This window comes from Chelonoidis abingdonii, chromosome 25 (assembly GCF_003597395.2).
Source record: "Chelonoidis abingdonii isolate Lonesome George chromosome 25, CheloAbing_2.0, whole genome shotgun sequence".
Taxonomy (NCBI): Eukaryota; Metazoa; Chordata; order Testudines; family Testudinidae; genus Chelonoidis; species Chelonoidis abingdonii.
The window spans coordinates 10,000,562-10,020,235 of record NC_133793.1 but is presented as its reverse complement, the minus strand read 5'-3'; the positions used below and the strand labels follow the sequence as shown (position 1 = coordinate 10,020,235).

At 44.5% G+C, this 19,674-nt stretch overlaps 1 protein-coding gene across 2 annotated transcripts in view; it reads right to left on the bottom strand.

The window, feature by feature from the left end:
• The window catches only part of RPS6KA1 (ribosomal protein S6 kinase A1), a 64,568-nt gene extending 48,963 nt beyond the window's left edge, over nucleotides 1-15,605 (bottom strand). Inside the window, exons 1-2 of one of the 2 annotated variants that reach the window (XM_032802916.2) lie at nucleotides 15,497-15,605; nucleotides 4,725-4,769 (exon numbers count right to left, since the gene is read on the bottom strand). In XM_032802916.2, coding sequence (XP_032658807.1) covers nucleotides 4,725-4,769; nucleotides 15,497-15,559 — 108 coding nt within the window. In that variant the 5' untranslated portion in view covers nucleotides 15,560-15,605. The remainder of the gene's footprint in view (nucleotides 1-4,724; nucleotides 4,770-15,496) is intronic. The other variant, XM_032802919.2, reaches the window with a different exon arrangement.
• Nucleotides 15,606-19,674: the final 4,069 nt, after the last annotated feature.

Here is a 19,674-nt window from a genome sequence, read left to right as displayed (position 1 = left end):
TGATGGGGCAGGGGGTCAAAGGAAATGAAGATAAAGGAAAAACAGAAGCCTCTCAAACAGCTTTGAAAATAAATGTTAACAGGCTGGTAGGGGGTGGCCTAGATATAAGTGTTACTGACCTTATTCCATCAGCAATAGAAGGTCTGTGCCACTGATACAGAACAAGAAAGAAAAAGGCTCCTTCATTCAGCAACCCATAGGAGTCCTAGACAATTTATAGAACTCCTTTGCCTGGGCAGTGTCCCTTATGTCCATCCTAAAGGCCAATAACAAACACAGTGGAGCTTAGCAGGAATAGCAACACCAACAGTTTAAGCTTTTACCCACATAATTTCCTTTTTCTAAAGCCTGCTTGGTTTAGGGCCGGATCCAAGTACTGTGGATCTGAACTAATGCTGTCTAACAATTAGACTGCAAGCTTCTTGGAGCCAAGGCAGTTCAAGGCTGTACCGTACTGGGCATGCCAACACCACTCTGGTAAGCATGACTCTCATGCTCATTTATACTGTATGGGATTTGTCATCTTCAGCCTGTGGGTTCCTTACAAGGAGGATCTGAAAGGTTGGACTATTAGTTCAGACTTCTTTGCTCCTCCTGAAGAGAGTCACGCTGCCTTTCCCCAAGACTATTACTGAGTGCGAAGCAGGTCTGAACTCAGAAGTCAACAGACATAACGCCTCCCACCCCCAGGCACTGCTAAGGTGCTCACAGAGCAGGAGTGAGGAAGGATGCTTGCAGAGACTTGCGATGACAAGACTGTAATGGAGTCCCACCTTCCAGAACACGAGAAGAGTCATAATATGGTTCATTTCAGTACATCGGGCTCAACGCCAAGGACGGTGGAGTTACATTACACTCATACAGTGCATCATTCCAACTGCATCGATCTTAGTCTCTTCCAGTAGGCCGACACACACCAGAGAGTGTTTGTTGACACTGGTCCCAGTAAGGCTATCAAGTGTACTCTCAAAATGCACGTTGCCCTACAACACCCACAATACCATTGTTGTATGAAGCAGCAGTTCTCAGCATAATGCCTTCATACAAGGATCACAAGAAACTTTGCAAGTAGTAACCCACCCACAAATTATCCCCATTTTACAGATGGGGAACTAAGGCACAGTGACTTGCCCAAGACCACACAGCAAGTCAGTGCCAGAGCTGAGAATAGAACCCAGGAGCTCTGACTCACAGCCTTGTCCACTAGCTTTTACTGTGCTCCATGTCTGACAGCGAAGAGGTAGCACATGCAATGTCACACCACCAGAACAGTCCCTTATGGAGTGGGAGGAAAACTATCTACTGGTAGCATAAGATTTTTACAGAACCCAGCGAGGTCCCGATCTGGTTCTTTTAGATGGACATCAACGGGTCCCTAGAGAGCATATCTTCACTTACTGCACAACAAAAAGTACACATTTTGGCTACACAGAGTTTGTAGGGACAGAGGGAGTGGCAGGTTGCACTACATGTGGGTGCTGAGTAATCCTTGTTATCTGCTGATCTCACCGACGAAGGCTATTTTTAGGTGAGATCACAGAATTAAGCTCTCTTTACAGTTGCACTTTTGTCAGTATAACTTATGTCACTAGGGTTGTGAAAAAAAACACACACCCATTAGCAACATAAGTTACACTCACAGAAGCACTGGTGTGGACAGTGCTGTGTCAGTGGGAGACGCTCTCCTGCTGACATACCTATCGCCACTCCTTGGGGGTGGTTTAATTATGTCGGTGGGAGAGCTTCCTCCCGTCTGCACAGAGTGGCGACAGTGGAGACCCGTCCAGTGGTGCAGCTGCATCGGTACAGCTTTGAGGTGTCTGGTGTAGGCATGGCCTTAGTTGTAAGAGGGTAGTAAATAAAACCCCCAAATAAAGTGTTTACTCTTACCACTATTCCAAACACAGCCACAGCAGATCAGAAAGGCATGCAACAGATGTAGAGGAATTTTTCTTAACCTAATTTTTCTTACTGACTGTAAAGTGCAACCACCAGTTCTACAAATGCAGCAAGCAACTGCTGACAACCTGACCTCAAACTAGCAGGTTCAGTGATCTGAAAACATGAAGCAAGATACCCTTGGAGATTTTTCTGCTGATATCCAGGTCTAGCACCCTGCCTGAATTAGTTGAGCTAGTTACAGAGTATTTCAGAGTTAGCCATGCCATTTCAGAGGAAAGGGGTTTCATCAGGGACCTCCTTTGCATGCGCTTCTGCTTGAAAACACCAGTTCTACTTTTTACAAGATAAATAAGGGGTTATTATCCCAAACAGTTATTTCACAAGTTAAGTTACTGAACCCCTGGACTGGGATGGGAAGGTTTTAGTTAGCAATGTGTAGTGGCTTGTCATCAGTGTGACTGACACAGAGGCCACGGCAAATTCAGAAAGGCACAAATAGTCACCCAGTGGCTCGAACAAGACAGTAGCCTTCAGGACTCCTGGGCTCCCTTCCCAGCCGCCACCAACTTGCTGTGAGCCCTTGGGCAAGTCACTTAACTTCACTCTGCCTCAGAGTTCCCCACATGTAAATTGGTAACCATCTCAGCCTCATGAAGAGGTGGCTGATTTCATGATTAAGGTGCTTGCAGACCCTCTTGCAGATTGGAACAGAAGTCCCTCAGCCTCACTTTCTATAGAGCGGAGTCTGAAGCAGGATTGGCTGGGTTGTCTTGCCATGTAAGATCACCGTACTAAAAGAAATCCCAGATTTTTAAAGACTACTGAGGTAGCAAGAGCTGCTGTCCTTCAGCGGCATTTACAGGAGAAGAGCTCAGTAATGTGCTAGAAGATGAAAGAGGCAAGTCCCACAATGAGCCTCAGCAAGCCAGTGGGAATCCAGTCAGAGGACACAACCCTCTGGCAGGGAAGGACTCTAGCAATGCAAAGAACCACGGGCCAGCTATACTCTCCACACAGAGAGGAGCACATTCCCACTGATCTTAAGATGCCTGGTCCTGTGTCAGCATCGGGTTCTACATGCTACTTTTACGCCACTAAGATGACACTCCTAAGATCAGACTGGCAAGCTGAAGAACAGAGACCCAAAATAGTCAGGAACAGGTCAAGATACAAATGTGAATAATCTAAGTACTATACCCAGATGTACAGACACTGTTTTCTCAATCTATGTAATATATCATTTTTTAACATTAGCTTTATTAAAAGCCAAGGCACAAGTCTGGAGAAGATAATTGGCTTACAAGAATTGGTTCTTTCAGCATCAAGCCCTAGAGAGGCAAGACAACAGCTATTCCATTTAAACTTCTTTAAATGGCACAAAATTAAATCTAAGGAAGTGAGAAACTCACTTACTGGAACACAATCAAAATTAACCTCCAGGGCCAGCAGAAAGGAAAGAAAAATCCATGGAACTATAGGCTAAGATGCGGTGTCAGACTGAAAACTCTTTCAAGGATACACATCAGGTATCGAGGGTGACTCCTGATTAGGAGAGAATGTGTCAAATGGACTCTGATGGACAATCCATTCATCATGACTTGTGATAGGTGTTGCATATTCCACAATGCCTCTCTCCACAGCCATAATATTAGCATGTTGGAAAGCTACATTTTAAATACTCATCTACCTATACTGAAGGGCTTATGGGACCCTGAAGGCAAACAGACAGCCATTCTTCTCCACTCCTCAGCATGAGCAACCTTGTGCAGCAGATAGAGAAACAAGGAAGCAGCATTTGTGCAACTTAGGGTCAGACTAACAGCAAGTTGCAAGATGTCCCTGTAGGCTAAGAGGCAGACCATCCGTTTGAGTCTCCTAGTTCATCTCAGGGAAAAACACATCCCTGAAATCAAATTCCTCAACACTATACAGCTCACATTTAGACTAGAAAGGGCATTACGCCTGTAGAGCAGAAGGATGAGCCCCGGTTAGGGTGCTTGCCTCAGAGGAGGTAAAATTCCTTCCTCTGGCCCTGACTTCCTGTGTGACCTTGGGCAAATCCCAGCCAGTCTGTCTCAGTTCCCCATCTGTACAATGGGGACAATAGCACCTACCTTAGCCTTGCTTTGCAAGGGTGTGAAAAGGGATGTAGAAATCACTAGTGTGTTGCAAGGATAAATAAGTTAAAGACTGTGAAGCACCCACGTACAATGGTAATGGGGGCCATAGACTGAAGAGATAAAGACTAGGTATAGGGGGAAATACTTTGCACTTGGAGAACCTGAAGAGAGTTGTACTGACAATCAAGTCTCACAATATGCTGCGGATTTCTATTAACCTTTCCAGAGATGATGGGGAAACGGAAGCAGAAAGGTAGAGAGACTTGCCTAAGGTCACAGGGCAAGTCAGTATCAGAACCACCAACCAATCCCAGGAGTCTGGACTGCTCTAACCACTGAGCCCATCTCCAGTGCATTTTGCAGCAGCTCCATTGGGAGGAGAGTGATTGAGATGATTCAAGATGCTGGTTGGGTGAAATTGTATATGTAAGTCTAGGGGAAAGTGAGAGGGCAAGGACGGGGCATAACACAGGCATTCAACCCTTTCGCTGCCTCCCACCATCCCTCCTTCCCTCCCACCCCGTCACCCCCAGTTAGCAACAGAGCAGCAGATTTTAAACCATCACCTCTGCACACCTCATAAAATGAAGGATTACTCAGTTGGCTCCGGAGGAAAGGCCACACATAGCAGTGTAATGTACAGCTCAGAGGAATGTTTCTGGGACTTGAAGATGCTACATTTGTTTTGTTTTGTTTTGTTACCTTTGATGGATGTCTCCCACCTTCTTCTGGTGCAACCTGCCCATTCTGCAAAATGCAAAGAAGAATCCATTGTTAGCAAATGCCAGGCACTATGAAAATGTCATTTTGGAGAGGGACAGTTAAGTTTACCTGAACAGACTTTTATACTAGGCTAGAAGGTGATGAAACCTCCATAAATTGTGTGGGCCAGATTTATAAGATACAGCACAATTGTGTCCCTTACACATCAGATATACATGACAAGTGGAGCTGGTCAAAACCCCGACATTTCAACCAAAAAAGACATGGTATAATCAGCACAATTTTGGAATTCAGCCAAGTGAGTGTGATTTATGCACGCTTGCTCTTCTGTGAACATTGGCTGGTGAGGGTGTAGGTTAAAGGAGAGGCAGAGCTGTGTCAGCTTTACACTCTTGTATTAGCGTGAAAAGCTACACACCAAGATGGATGTGTATGTTACACTTTTGCATTGAATGAATCCCAGATGGGAAGTTACAGTTTTACTGCTGATGCCCATTTTAAAATGGCTTATACTTGATATTTACCACACTACTGACAGTGCCCCAGGAACTTCTGCACCACCTGCTTGGCTTGAGGCTGCATTTGGCCCTTTCCACTCAAATACTATCCTGCAAGCCAAACTTCTATTGCTGGAATCTGCAGTGAAGTCATGATAGGTGACTTACGCCTGTTCTAACAAAACGCTGGTCACACAGCCTGTTGCCCTGGGAATGAAAGCGGTGTCAAATTCAGCAAGATGCCAGCCCTGGAAGAGCAAGACGACTTGGGGGTGAAGATGGGTGGAAGATATTTGCTTAGACACAGATATCTGATAGTTAGCAGAGTGGCAGGAACGCTCTGTAAAAATCCTTCCCCTGTAAAAGTAATTTACCTGTGTTTATTAATAAACTTAGCTGAGAAGTGAAAGAATTTGAGGAATCTACTTCCCTCATCTCTATTTATCCTCTTTTTTTTTTGCATCTCAACTTGAGCAACGAAAGGCAATGAAATTAAAACAACAAGGAGTTGGGTGGCATCTTGAAGACTAACAGATTTATTTGGGCATAAGATTTCGTGGGTAAAAAAAACCCACGTCACCCTCATGTTCTAGGCGTTGTAATGTGAATTTTAAACATTGTGGAGTTGGAGGGGCTTAAATCAACTTTTGTTATGATGAAGTATTTTTGTTTTTCCGAGATTGGTGTCAAGCTTTCATAACACTTAACAAGAAGTGATGTTTTGCCCGTTTAATTCATGCCCTTTCAAAACAAGGCAGAGAAGACTTACATTTATTGATCTCTGGTATGACAGCTTTTAGAGTGTGACACTATCCAAGTTTCACTTTAACACTACAGGGATTCAGTTTCTACCATATCTTACTGGTGCTCCACATTTGTCATGAAGCACTGTACATACACACTATTAAATATAGTTTTAAACTTCATGCATACCAACTGGTGGCTAACTCCTGATAAAGAGTTTAGCACAGGGAGGAGTTGGCAGACTCAGCTCTTCACATACAAATTTAGTCTTCAAAGATAAGTGCAGGGAAAACAGCTGATTGTCTCCAAGTTGTAGGTGATTCCCCCTTTCTAGGAGAGCTATGCCCCGAGCAATACCTTGTATGTGTGAATTTAGAGCCACTCCAATTCACAGCATGGCCGTGTCAGTTCAGCAAAGAGCCAATCCCTGCCTGCTAGACTGACATTAGCCCTATAGGGCCTAATTCTGATCTCACACCAATGTAGTTCCAGTTGCCTCCAGTTTACCCTTGGGAGAGATCAGTCTTATCCTGTGGTACAACCAGTTGCTTCTCTAAAGTGTGGACAGAAGCACATGCTTAAAAAGCTATTGACTTCAATGGGGAAAATCAAGAATGTACCTAAGAGCTGCCAGGAACAGGGATTACTCACTGGAGTTCGTGGAAATGACTTCGGCACTCTTTCCACATCCCTTGCCCTGAGCATCTCAGGTAAGCAACATAAGAGAACACAAGAGCTGCCATACTGGGTCAGACCATGCTCCATCTTCCCACTATCCTGTGTGGGACAGTGACCCGTACCAGGGCTTCAGTGTACAGACCAGGGCAATTACAGGGTGATCTACCCATCTCCCACTCCTGGTTTCTGGCAGTTGGAGGCTTAGGGTTACCCTGAGCATGGGGTTGTGTCCCTGACCAGCTTGGCTAATAGCCATTGATGGACCGATACGTTCATGGCGGATAGAATTCTTTTTTGAACCCAGTTATATTTTTGGCCACCACAACATCCCATGGTAATGAGCTCCACAGGTTAGTTGTGCATTGTGCGAAAAAGTACTATTACTTTGCATTAAACCTGCTGCCTGTTAATTTCATTGGTGACCCGTTTTTTGTATTGCGTGAAATGCAACTCAATCTGGCCTATGCAGTCCAGTCTGGTAAAACTGGTTTTCCTGGGCTGCACTCAGTTCAGTTGTCCTAGAGGGCTCTCTTTTGAATAGAAAACCATCCAGATTAATGACTCCCGACTGCTTTAGGCACAAGGATTTCTCTTGACACCTCCTGGAATCCCAGTTCAAGATGGAGGTAAAACACAACATGACGGCCCAGCACCATTTACAGTCAAAATGGCATTCACAAATGGAGTTTGTAGTTTGATACAGATACATGCAGACATATACTCCTCAGTAACATTCACCAGTTAGTCATGCAATACCCAAAAAGGCGGCGTTAGATGTGGTTTAATAAGGATTTAGGGCCAGATTCTCAAAGATATCAGAGCTGCTTGTTCTAACTCAGCCACTTAGAAAGGACCAAACCACATTTTGTTTCCTCTCATACACTTGCGCAGCTTGAAGTATCAGAAGTATTTTCAATCATAAGTGGCCAGAGAAAAATAATGGTACCACTATGGAACCGAACTAGCAGAAGAACTAAGTGTTTCCAAGAGATTACAGATATATTGTTTAGGAGAAGCTGTCAGTGGCTTTAGCCTACAAAGAATATTTAAGAAATGAAGTAAGATCTTTCCGTTGCCCAGAGGAGAGTGCCTCCTTGCTAGCACCAGCGTAGAAGGGTACTCGTGTTTATTGGCTCAGCTGTTTCTGATAGACAATTCTTAAGTCACTGTTCATTAAAATTCCAGCTTTGTAAGAGTTGTTTATGTATTTAAAAAATAAGTCCGACAAGAGGTGGAATGCCCATTCTAAGTTGAAGAAGTTCACATTTAATTAGCAGCCACTCAGACGCTACTAAAGGCACATGCCAGGAAAGTGAACTGAGCTTCACGTGGGCCAAACTCTGCTTTCATTTGCACCCAGGCCATCCACAGTAACTGAAAACAGACTTTGGCCAACCTGAAACTCAGACGCCCTTAAACAGCCTCAGGAGGAGACACAAGGAGGTGAAGTGCAGTGGTTCTCAGCCAGGGGCATGTGTATCCTGGGGGGTACACAGGGTCTTCTAGGGGGTACATCAACTCATCTAGATACTTGTCTACTTTTACAACAGGCTACATAAAAAGCAATAGCCAGGTCAGTACAAACTAAAATTTCATACAGACAATGACTTATTTATACTACTCTCTACACTGAAATGTAAGTACAATATTTATATTCCAATTAATTTATTTGATAATTATATGGTAAAAATGAGAAAGTCAGCAAGTTTTCAGTAAGTGTGCTTTGACACTTTTGTATTTTTATGTCCGATTGTGTGAGCATGTAGTTAAGTGAGGTGAAACTTGGGGAACGCAAGACAAATCAGACTCTCGAAAAAGAGGTACAGTAGCCTGGAAAGGTTGAGAGCCACTGACGTAGGGCACATGCGCTGCCCCAAGTACTGGTATACAAAGTTCTCTACAAGCATACCTGAGTGGAACACGAATCCACAACCACACTGAGAAGAACATCTCTTTCTATGCTATCTAACAGTAGGAAAGCAAGAGAGTATGGGTAAGGCATGTGACCCCTGAGTGTGATACTTGGCTCTGCCACAGAGTTCCTTGGGCTTTGAGATCTTTGGATAGAAGGGACAATTGAAGCACAAGGTTTCAAAGCACCGAGTGAGCTGAAGGAGTACTGGCTATCCCAGCAGGGTCTCCCCCTTTCACCCTATTGCCTCTTCCCGCTTCCTAAGCATTTGGCAGGTACCCTTAAGTACCACATTTCTGACTTCCTCCAGTCAAACAGCGTGGGTTCTGCAGAAAGCTATTTGTGATTGACTGTAATCCTGCTTGGGAGTGGTAGGATGCTGGGAGAAAATCAATACAAAGCACACATTCCAGGGGGTGCTTTGCACGCACATACGTGCTTCCACCGGAACCAAATTCATCCAACAAATGAGTCACTTTTCAAACTGCTGTGCAACTTAGCTTTGCTGGAAGAAGCCGGCACGCTTTGAGCCAAGACACCCCCCCCCCCTCAAAAAAAAACCCAAAAACCCCTTTACTGCCTCACCTGGTGGTTTCCATTTAGATCTCTGTGACCCATCTGGTGTTATGTACATATCTCTGTCCTGACATGTATAGTAGTCATCTTCCCAGCTAACATGCTGCAGTTTATTGCTTTATAAATACACCTGAACAAATGTATGGGTTTTTCAGCTTCATCTTTTTGTCTTGTAAGAAACCTCTTTCAAGGCTCCATCCTACATACTATATACGTATACAGCTAACCAGCTATATGTGGCACAGTCAAAGACAAACTAGGCAGAAAATTGTTCTCTTGTTTCCAAACATAAGGCTACCTGACTGCCCCACCCCAGGGTGACTCAGAAGAGAGCAGCGCTGGTGATAGTGTCCTAGGTACCAACCAGGCAGTGCCTGCTGCAAGAATTCCATTGTATGAGACCTGGCTCTTGAACTCTGAGTGTTGTGTATTAACAGGGGGCTGACACTGACAGGCCAGGAAGAGCAGTTCAAGCTACAGAAACTGCAGCTAACAGGCATCTCTGCTGGGAGTCAGCAGTCCATCCACCCAACTTTTCCAGCAAGCGTTGCTCTGTGTCTGAGGAAAGTGCAGATTAAGAAGGTAATCTGACATGCCACCTGTAGTGCTGGTTTGCTCCAGAAATACCCTAGTGCATCACTTTCAGAAACAAGCTTTGCAACTTGTGGCCCCTTTCATACATAGACTTTAACACTATAGGGGTGTCTGTTCAATACAATAGTCTATTAAGAAAGCAAATGTATATGGTTACATAACTCTCACCTAGGGCTGCACTTGGAGATGTTTATCTTAGGACATCTTGCTTTTTAAATCCCTTTAATTCCACATAATCCTTATTGCAGCCAGAAAGCAATTGCCAGAACTGGACACAGTAGCCATAGCTGCTCTGAATTAGAGAAGCAGGAAGAACGCCTCCCTTTTGGGTCATGAAAAATATGAAGCTCATTCTCTTATTGCCATTAAGACAATCAAGACATTTATTTCCTAACTAGAGTGTTCAGCAAAAGTAGAGCCTTGGACTACTGAAAGATCTGTTTAGACACCCTGGTGCTATTTCTAAAGCTTTAAATTTCAACTGATCACTATACAGATGGCCATAAAATGGAACTAGACTAGGCAGAACTGGATTTTTAAAAAATCATTTCAGTGGATAATAGATTCTTTTAAAGCATTTTTTCCAGTTATTGATTTAAATTTGTACAGTTGCATAAAATTACGGGGGAGGGGAAGTCAGATGATAGTCTGATGACAGTAGATGTTGAGATTCAAAAAGTTAAAGCTTTATAAGCATTAACACACAAATTGTCAATATCATATGTCAAAATATACTGAGTAAATATCCTTAAATCAAACTAAGTTCTCAAGAAGAATTTCTTACTTTTCCTAGCTGTAAATATAGATTACTACACTACTGATGGAAATATTTTTTCATCTGTTTATGTTTGTATGGTGAAATTAATGTTTACCGACATTTACCTATAAAAATCTAATCCTTCCATGCCTAAACATAACTAGAATATTATATATCCATAAAGAACCTTCCCCACTCACTTCCATGAAGGGTGAAACATTAAGTGCTGATGTACAAAATCCCAACAGACTCTCTCTAATGAGAATCAAACCCTTCCTTCAAAAGCTTTTGGTACTTTGATATGCAACCTTTTTTGTTGCTTATTTTCTTTTAAATGGAATTTGAGCGCCTTTGCTGATTGTGGCTCCAGTAAGGAAAACGCCACAAAATAAAAAGACGTACCACATAACGCTGCACAGCCCAGGCGACGGACTGATTAGTTGGCTGTGACACGCTGGAGAAATGTATTAATAGAGATTGAGATCACATAGTTTCCTTCTTTATCTTCTGATCACTGAACAGATTTCACCTAAGATGTTCACAAGAGACAAGTTAGCTATGGAGAACTCTTGCTCAGTAGAGAGCGCACATGTATTTATAATGGGCAAAATAATTCCATTTTGAAGTGACGGTCAGTTAGACTGCTGTATATTCGCTTAATGAAACAAGAGTTTAGCGAAAAGCATTGCCTAGAACAGGCCTGCACAACATGTGGCCCGGGAGGCCGCATGCGGCCCGCGTGGGCTCACTGTGCAGCCCACAGGCGGTGAGTAGGCAAGAGGCGGGTGAGGGAGGGGGGCTGAAGAGGCGGGCAGGCAGTGTCGGGGGCTGAGTAGGCAAGCTGGGGGAAGTAGGCGAGCGAGAGAGTCAGTGGCTGACCTGTTCTACTGATCTGGTCTGGCTCCCATGCCCCTCCAAGGGTTGCAGCTGTCTGGAGGTGCTGCTCCACACCTTCCTCATTCACACCTCATTCATTCAACAGGGCAATCGATTACAAAGTTGGGGGAAGATATTATTCTACCTCTAGCAAAGACATTTTTTTTTACCTTAATTATACTATCTTAGAGGCTTGCTATAAATATTACCAAGGTTCAATACTGCTGTTTCATTGGGGGCAGTGCTGGGGCAAGAGAGTTTTTGTCGGGTGGGTGGTGCTGGGGGAGGGGATGCTGTGTTTCGGAGGGGTTTGGCCCTCAGCTGTTTACTTTGGAGTAATATGGCCCTCGACGCTTTACGAATTGTGCAGACCTGGCCAGAAGTTGCTGGTCATTACTATGACAATTAAATCACTCAGATTCATTTTCTACTGCTTGCACTTTACTTCACCCACATTTCCTCATTATGTAAGCAATATTCTGATCAATGCAGAAAGCAGAAGAGGAACTGAAATATCTGTTAGGCTGAGTTTGGTGCCCAGGACTTCAGTGTTCCCCTACTTGCCTCCTGCAGTGCATTGGTCTCACACACACTTCCATCCACACCCCACAAAGCAGCTCCATCTTCTTCACTTGAACTTGCTGTGACAAACAGAACCAACTACCACCAGTCTCAAAAAAATAAAGGATTACTAATACTCCTGGAGCATGAAAAAAACAATAGGTTTGATTCCTCCACGAACACTCCGATAACACCTCTGCTCCATGACTCAGAAAGCAAAGGTTTGCGGAAGCCCATTAAAAACCTTTGTGGCAAGGATCCCAGAGTAATTTACGTAACTGACGTTCCAGAAATGTCTCATTTCGTAGCTATGTTACCCTTCACAAGAAGGGCCAGCAGACCCTCACCACCCTTTAATAACCTTTGAAGCCATGAGTCACATTCGGTCTTTCAAGCCTTCTCTACATTATGCAGCTATATAGATATTCTGCCAGGTTAGAGGGAATGTATTGGCATCTAGCACAGAAGATGGCAGCCAGACTTAAAGGTGAAACAAAACTCCACCAACATTATCCATGTTATTACACGGGATCCAGTGCCCATGCACACAACTCCCCAATTAGCTGGGATATTAGCTTGGGAGTTGGGTTCTACATACAAGACACAATAACCCCAGAAGTTAAGGGACTACTTTGTAAAGGTGCTAAGAACAAAAACACAGGCCTTGAGACTTAAATTAAGCTACAAAAGAGGCAGTAGGTGAGAACACATTAGTCTTCTTATTCTCCCGTTGTTAGAAACAAACTTCATAGATAGGAATGATTTCCAAACACACAGAACACACGACCTGCACCACAAACAAAAAAATCCAAGACATCAGTTTCAGGTCAGCAATATAACTCTAGAAACGTTGACACCGTCAGCAGACAGGCATGCAACACACAAAAGTGCAGTTTGTCCACAGGATTAGACAGTAAATGCCAGTCCTGCCAGCAGCATCGCTTGTCATTGATACTGGCATTAATTTTTCCTCCTGTTAGGGTTTGCATTTAGTAATCAGGTATTATGAGGTCTTCCGAGTCAAAAACAAACAAACAAAAAAACCACGCAGACTCAAAGCACCGTGGTATCTTACTACGGCACTGTCATCTTCCAGATCTCAGTTACCTCACCACAAAAGTCAGCCCTGAAAGCACAGCGTGATGGCAGGCCTCTTGATCAAATCATTCTGGAACAAGTAACTCCCTCCTCTCCCACCCCTGTACATGCATATGCACCTTGATGACTCAAAACTTTACAACAGATGCTATTAGTTCACTTCAAGATGAATCCTCTGTCTATCTATGCACCCCAGATGTTCTAAGCCCACCATAGATGGAGACCCTTAGCACTGCTGCTAACCAGTATGGTGAAGTATTGACCCAAAGCCTTGCAGGGCTTGGCTGCCAAAGAAAAGGGGCAACTGTGACCAATGATATTCTCTCAACAGAACATTTGTTGTTATGGTCATTGCTCAGAGGTTTCAAGTCAAGTTTCTTTCTCTATCATGAAAGACCTATCAAGAGGCTAAATATTAGGGACTGGTCAGCTTTAGCAGGAGAACCTGTGAGGTGGTGGGTAGGCAGAGTAGCACACATCTCAACATGAAGGGAGAGCCTCAGGGCCTGAGAAAAAGACAAGCTGTAGAATAAAGGTGCTGGGTGTAGTTACCATTAGTAGGAGCTCAGTTTCATAGCACACAGCCATAGGTGATTCTTTAGTATTCAGTTTAAATGCTCCCCAAACTTGCACCTTTCCTTTTAAAAAAATTGTACCATAAGCCTGCAACAATGCATGTCTATGGGACATGTAGTATCCTGTCCATCTGAACAAAGATTGAGTTAGTGGGGATGGGGGAGAAGGAAGAGAGAGATTTAAGCAGAAAGGAAAGAAAAGTGTGTATGTGAGAAAGAAGTGTGTATACATGATAGAACACCTGGGAATTTTAAATGTATGCCCATCCTGGCAAACTGGATTAGAGAAGCATCAGCGTGCATGCTTTGAAGGGGAAGCAGTGTAGTACTCAGAGGGGGTCATTTTGACTTGGGACTTTGAAGCTGGAACTGTGTTTTCATCCGTGTTTGGAAAAATCCTACCACACTTGCAGCACCAGTGCAATCTAAATAACAAGAGATTCAGAGATAAGGTGAGAGTTCCTGACTTCCTTCTGTACTTCAGAGCATTTGTTAGGTTTAATTAGGCCCTTAAATGTTGGATAGACTGCAGGCTAGATACTCTCCGTCCCTTAAAAAAAAAAAAAAAGATTACCTAGGGTGAAATATAGCTTAAGGAGTGGTTAATAACGTTGATCTGGCAGTTCATTACAATGCACTCAGTCTAGCAAGTACACTGGTGGATGGTTTTCCTACAAATCCTCAAGAAATTTGATTAGTTGTGCATGTGTAACATATGTATTACATACGAGAGAGATACATGGAAGAGACACTTTTTAGGGAAGTTAATTCCTCTCCAATACTGAGAAAGTAAAGCAGGCAAGACACTTCTAAAATGTGGTTTAAAAAAATGACAGTCGTACAGTTTGTTGTTTTTATTTGAAACTTGGAGCACTTCCCCTCCCCCTTGGACTTGGTACAAAAGATCGCTTGAGGACTGACACTATTCAGCACTAAGTTTTAGCCCAGGACTGGTCTGTACAACCCAGTTGTACACCCACAAGGGGTCAGCCCTGAGGGGCTCAGCTGCCTAAACATTGGACTGCGATAGGCCAAATGAATGCAGCAAATTATGGATAGCAGCCCCAGGGCAGCACACAAAACCCACAGGATTACTGTGAATCTGCTTCTTTGCTTAAATAAAATAACTCACTCACTCACTCCTGGCTGTTTGAACCACTGAAACCCGCTTGCAGACATGTTGACTGGATCAGGTGACAAGGTCCCTGCCTTCGCCCCTTCCCAAAAATGAATTTCTCAATTCCTTTAGTGCAGGGTGAGGGCAGAGAGATGATCCAGAGCAGAGATCCTGGGTGCAGAATCCCTAATTGCATTCATCTGATCAATTATGGGATTTTTATGTCTTTAATTAGTAGGCAAGCCTACAGCGAGGCTTAGCTGCCATACTCTTCATCTGAGTGAGGTGGAGGAGGAGACCTGGGTACTTTCTTTGTTCAAAGGGAAACTTTCTGTGTGTTCGTATGTGGACACAGGCAGACAAAGGCTCTTTCTCCTCGGCGCTGACCTCAGGGCTTTCAATGGGACAGAAAAACATCCCTCCCACCAAACCTCTGGGATGTCGCCCAGCCTGGCCCTCATGCCCTGGCTCAGACCCAGACTCAGACTCAGACCCAGACCCAGACCCAGACCCGGACCCGGACCCGGACCCGGACCCGCCGAGGGGCAGGCAGGCTCCCTTCAGCCCCTTCCCCGCAGTGCAGGCAGGCGTCCCGCTCCCGTCTCTGCCGCACAGGGGCTCCAATGGCTTCCCCGGACCCCACCATCCACTAGGGTAGGGGGCTACCTCCACCCCGGCAGGGCCTCCAGCACCCTGGTGCAAGGGGGGTGCGGGGAGGCTGTATGCCACTCCCACCCCAATTCCCCGCCCTGCGCCCCCTCCTCACCTCCGTGTCCAGCTGCACCAGCTCCATGTTGGGCCATGGATCTCCCAGCTGGGCGAGCGGCATCCTGGCGGCTTCTGGCCCTAGGAGCAGCGGGCGGCGAAAAAGCGGGGCTGGCTGGCTGGCTTCTTCCCCTGGCGCTGCAGGTGGGTCAGGCGAGACCGCCTAAGACTCCAGCCCGAGCTCCGCCGCCCTCTGACCAGCCGGCACTCGAAGCGCCGCTCGCTGCCCCCATTGGGCACCGGTCTCTAGCGCCGGCCTCCTCCGCCCCATTGGCTGAGTGTCTCCGCGGGGAGGGAGGGAGGTTCCGCCGGGGCCCGGCGCTGCTCCCGCGGGGGCCGGGACTCGGGGCGCAGTCCCCGGACAGAGCGAGCCTGCTCCGAGAGGCCAACGCCCTCCCAGGAGGGGTGCACTCAGTCCGCACCCCTCACAGATCCCCTCCTAGTGCTAGGGCAGGGCTGCACCCCCAGACCCGCATCCTGAAGGGGTACAAATTCTCGCCCCTTTCCAGGTGCTCCCCGAATCCCACTTCTGCACTCCTGCTTCGGGTGCAAAGTCTCATTCTTCCAAAGGGTACCTCAAAATCTGCCCGACCCGTGAAAATGTTCACCCCTTCCCAGGTGCCCCTCAAACGGCAGCAAGGCGCAGAGTCCCTCCCCTTAGCTGCCTTTGCAATACCCCAGAATAAGGGTTCAATGAATGGCAACTTGGCAACCAGGTGTCTCAAAGGAGGCTGGTGCCAGTGCAAAGCAGTTCAGTTACTATGTACCATGCTGCTGCATCAGGAGTGGCTAAAAAAATCCAATTCCTGAGCAAGAGATGAAGTCAGAGTGATTAACTACTGGAATTTACCAAGGGATGTGGTAGATTCTCCATCACCTGAAGTCTTTACATCAAGACTGGATGTTTTAAAAACAGAACCATCCTTGATTACAAGATTAAGGGCTTGATGCAGGAATTCCTGGTTAAAAATCTATGGTCCATGTTATACAGGAGGTATCATTGGTGTAGGTGATCATAATGGTGTCTTCTGGCCTTAAGATCTATGAATTTACAGACTTGGATGTGGGAGGAAAAGGAGAAATCCAGGTCAAGGAATAAAGTTATTGAGAGTGGAGGCAAACAAAGGTCTAAATCAAAGAAGGAGATGGAGGATATATGAATATGCTTACCCAGAAAAATCACTTCTGTTGTCTTTCAAGAATTAGGCAGAAGGAAGTGGAGATGAAGCCTCAAGATTTCTTGGCCAAAATAGGCAGAGGGAGGCCAGATCGAATTAACCTGTCAGAAGATATGTACAGTTGAAGACATAAAACAGACCAGTATCTCAACATATGGTAACATGTCTTTAAAGACAAAGCTCAGTGCATAGGCATTTACATACATTGTTTGAAAAGTAACACTGATCAGTGGCAGGATCATTCCTAATATATTTGAAAATAACTGAACACATACAGAAGGTACCACATTCACAGGAGTCCTTGGATTCCTTACACCATAAAGCCAGCCGTGGTTTTGGATGTTTTTAAGTACTGTTTGTAACCAACTGTTATGTGTACATATTTCTACCGATAAGGGAGATTTTCAAAGGCACAAAAGGCAGCTAGATGCTCACTCCCACTGCCCAACTGGAGTGAGGTGCGCAACTGCCATGTGTGCCATGGAAAATCTCCCCCCAAGTGTTAAGCTGAGTTGTATGCTGCCTTCATTGTATATAGAACACTGGAAAATAACCCCACAAAAAGGGCATAGTGAGGTTAAATTAGTGGGAGGCAGTACAGGCTAGTGATTAGAGCAGGAGATGGGCAGGCCAACAATCTGGGTTCTGTTTTCTGAGTCTGACATTAACTCACTGTTCTACCTTGTGCAAGTCCCATTTTTCAGTTTCTCCGTAAACTAGAGACATTGATACATATCCAGCTTTGTCGGGTTTATAGAGAGATACTCAGATGAAGGTGCTTTAGGAATGTGAAGTATTAATTATAAATTGCTATTCTTATCTGCTATCCTGCCCAGTAGAAAAATGTAACACTCTGCTCCTTCTGTCCACCTTCTGCAAAAAAAGTTTTTGTATTTCATTATAAAACTGTTTATTAAATAAACATTTTTTTAAAAGATAGGTACAGCTAAGGGTCAAACATAATAATGTGGGAGCTAAAAGTATTTTTCTATTGTTTGTTAAGAACCAGCAATGTACAAAGCACAAAAATATAGTTTCTGCCCCAAGGAGCTAACAATCTAAGGTCCCAATCCTGCATTCTCATTGGCCTGGGCAATTGACTCAAGGGGATCAGAATTAGGTCAGCACCTATCACTTTTGAAAATCCCACTTTTAATCTTCACAACAGGCCAGTGAGGTGAGTCCATATTATCATCTGTTGTACAGAAACTGAAGCAGAGAATTCCCCAAGATCATGGAGAGACATAGTGTCAGAACCAAGCTTAAGATTTCTTGGCTCCTAGTCCTGTGCTTTGACTACACCTCAGTACTGTAAATCTACAAGCCTGAGATGAAAGTCTTGTGGAGTAAGAAACAGCCAGAATAGTACTAGTGAATTCTTGTTATGGACAATTAGGCCCCATATCAATTACTGTGAGAGCAAGCTGAGATGAGTTTTGTCTAGGATAATTTCATCAAACTTCATAGCTTTCTAGGAGTGCTCCTTGTTGCTTGATATGCATAGGGCAGCATGGCTAGGATCATCCTCCAGCTGGTGCAGAATTAAACCTGCTTTAAATGGCAATATTAAAGAGAGAGCATCAATGCTGGAAGACCTAACATCTGAGTTATTTTCCTTTCATTTGTTTGCAAAGTCCATGTAACTTTTAGTACTTCTTTATGTTCTTGAATTGTATCAGATTGACTTATATGATAAATGCAGACAGAAGCATGTATGGCATGGGGCTTTCAAGCAGGAGAGCAAAGTGGACATTTCCAACCCTCTAAGATCAAATCTAGGCCCCATGAAGCTGACCTTCGGCAATTCCACCATGGTGGCACTGGCCTTGATTCCTCCACACTTTAGGAATCACCCAGCCCTGGTGTTAAACTGAAGTGATATATTTAAGCCATTAAGGACAAAGAGGGCATTTCCTCCCAGTTGGCATGCAGAACTCCTATTGATTTAAAAGAGGAGATCTGCCTGGAACTCTTGCAATCATGTGGAGCAACTGAGGATATAACCTTGACCCAGCTGGCTATCAACTGCTGTGAATTTTCGGACCCAGAAATCATTATTGCTATTGTAAAGAGTGAAAATATGTTAAAAATAAAGTAGTTTCCTTTTGGTGAGTTAAAAAGTTGGCATGCATATGGCCCTGGATGGGGTGCCCTGTTTACAGCACTGGTATTTTTCTAGCACTGAATAATGGTACAGTAATCAGTAAGAATGCAAGACAATTTTCAAGATTATTGTGGGAGGTTAATGGCCACTATCCAGAGGGATTCTATTTGAAATGCAGAGCAAAGTGTGTTGGAATTCAAGTAGAGAGATAGGGAGAGAATCCACTACTGACTCCATCCCCTGATGACTCTACTGATATGCTGAAATGTGCTCATATTTCACAGTAGAAAGATTTGCAAGTTGACCGCATGCTTGACAAAAGACAGGAAATATTGAGCTTTATGGAAATGAAGATTTCTTTAATTTGAAGGGAACAAAAAGATCCACACCCAAGGATGCCGAAGAGTCTAGGCAAAGTACCAAATCACACAAGCCAGTTTCACAGTAAAACTGTAAATTCAAGATTTTTTTTTTACTGAAAAATACACTACATGAGTATTAGCACGATAGTGCTTGTGCTCTGTTTATTGTTTCATTTACACAAAGACCGTATCCCCAAATTAGATTAGATAACTCTATTAGCAATTCAGTGGCAGAGCTCAGCATAGAACGCAAGAATCCTGAACCCAAGTCTGCTGCTGTAACCAATAGACCACACTGCCTCCTGCAGCAGACAACCCTGAAAGATACAGGAGACTGGTAACAGAATATGGGACCTCATTATTAGGTTGCCAGGTGAGCCCAGGGCAATGGTGACTGAAAGTGTTTTCTTCATAGGTGAAATGAGGTAGTGGTCTCAGCCCAATTAGTATTTCCCAGTTAAGAGGCAGCTCCAATGTTGGCACCCAAGAAAACACAATGGCTAAATGAAGCTAAACAACCTTCTTCCTTTCCAAG